At 63.9% G+C, this 1,502-nt stretch overlaps 1 protein-coding gene across 1 annotated transcript in view; it reads left to right on the top strand.

Moving 5' to 3' along the window:
- FOXL2 (forkhead box L2) overlaps window positions 1-826 on the top strand; it is a 10,184-nt gene extending 9,358 nt beyond the window's left edge. Inside the window, exon 4 of the mRNA XM_005863664.1 lies at window positions 620-826. Within this exon, the coding sequence (XP_005863726.1) occupies window positions 620-826 (207 nt within the window). The remainder of the gene's footprint in view (window positions 1-619) is intronic.
- Window positions 827-1,502: the final 676 nt, after the last annotated feature.

Consider the following 1,502-nt stretch of genomic DNA (forward strand, 5'->3'; position numbering starts at 1 on the left):
GAGCCCGGCCCCTCCTCGCTGTCCTTGGTAAGGGTACCATCCAACCGAATACAACAAAGCCTTTCCCGGATTCTCCTCTCTGCACGGAGGAAAATGACTTCTCCAGGCAGACAAAGAAAAGGGAAGGGCACGATCCCAGGAAATGTTCGTCTCTAGGGACGAGGAGGGTAGGGGAATGTACATTGTGTGTGTGTGTGTGTGTGTGTGTGTGTGTGTGTGTGTGTGTGTGTGTGTGTAGGGAGCGGGGAGGAAATTCGACTTTTTAAAATTATCTCCCCCCAGCAACCTAGCGAGTGTGAGCGGCGTCAGGAAGCCGAGCCCCCGCCCGCGGGGACACCGGGCCTTTGTCTTCTTTCCTGAAGCCCCCCGGCTGCTGGCCGCGCAGAGATAAAGGCCGGGTCAGGGCCCGCGGATTCCCGAGGGAGGGGGAGCGGGGCTGTCCCGCCGCCGATTCCTACGGGCCGGCCGGGCTGGATCCGGGGCGCCGAGGCCGGGCGCTGCTCCCCCACCCGCAGGCCCAACCGAGGCACCGACCCACGGGTGCCGACTTGGCCTGAGAGTCTTCCCTCACTGAATTCCCTGGACCCAGCTCCCTCCGTATTACGCTTTCTTTCCGCAGGGCTCCTGGGGCGCGAGGGACCGCGACTCCCCGCCGACCCTCGCCAGACTTCGTCACCGGAGTGGAGTCGTGCGCGACTCTTGCTTGGCCGCGGGGCTCGCTCGGCTGGCCAACAGGATCCGAACTCGCGCCGCGTCAGTCACAGCTGCGCCTCTGCGCCTTCTCGCCGAGACTCCTGCAGCTCTCGGCCTCCGATTCTCTGCGTAACGCTCTCTAGTCGGCGGGACGGGTCTGCTGGGGCGGCGGGAGGCCATCTGCGAGCTGACCTTCTCGCTTTCTGTCCTTTGGAAACTCCGCACTGCCTTCGCCCCCGGCGTCCTTGAACTTCCCAGGGTAGCCGGGAGCGCCCTTCCCCGCAGAGGCACCCAGGTGATGTGAGTACTGCGCCGCTAAGAACCCTTCTTAAGGAAGAAAGAGCAGACCAGCCTGGCCACCTGCGGGTGCAGAGATGCAGGGACTTCCGTGTGGTGCCCTGGCCCCTGCAGCAGCCGCGACTTTTCCCAAGCCGAGGGGGAACCCTCTGCTCTCCTGCTTCATGATGGCTTCTGAGGGTAGGGGACAAGGGCCGCCTTCCCAGAGCCGATCAGGGCCCCTCTTTTCTCTTCCTTGGGGACGCGACCTGGGGAGGCAAAGAAGCGACAGACCTAGGGAGTGAGGCGCTGTAGTCTCTCGTGCCTGGAGCGCCCTCCACCTCTTCCTTCACTCTCCTTTGCCCCCAACGACTGACTTGGGGACGTTGGCCCCGACTGAAACTGGAGAAGTCCGACAGGGGCGATGAAAGATAAAGGAGCCGGCAGTGCCCAGGCGCAGGCTGGATCCGGGCTTCCCCGCACCCTGGAGGCGCAGGTAAGACCCTGCTTCCCGGGAGGCACTGACCCAGTTC

The sequence above is a fragment of the Myotis brandtii genome, unplaced genomic scaffold (genome assembly GCF_000412655.1).
Source record: "Myotis brandtii unplaced genomic scaffold, ASM41265v1 scaffold18, whole genome shotgun sequence".
Lineage (NCBI taxonomy): Eukaryota > Metazoa > Chordata > Mammalia > Chiroptera > Vespertilionidae > Myotis > Myotis brandtii.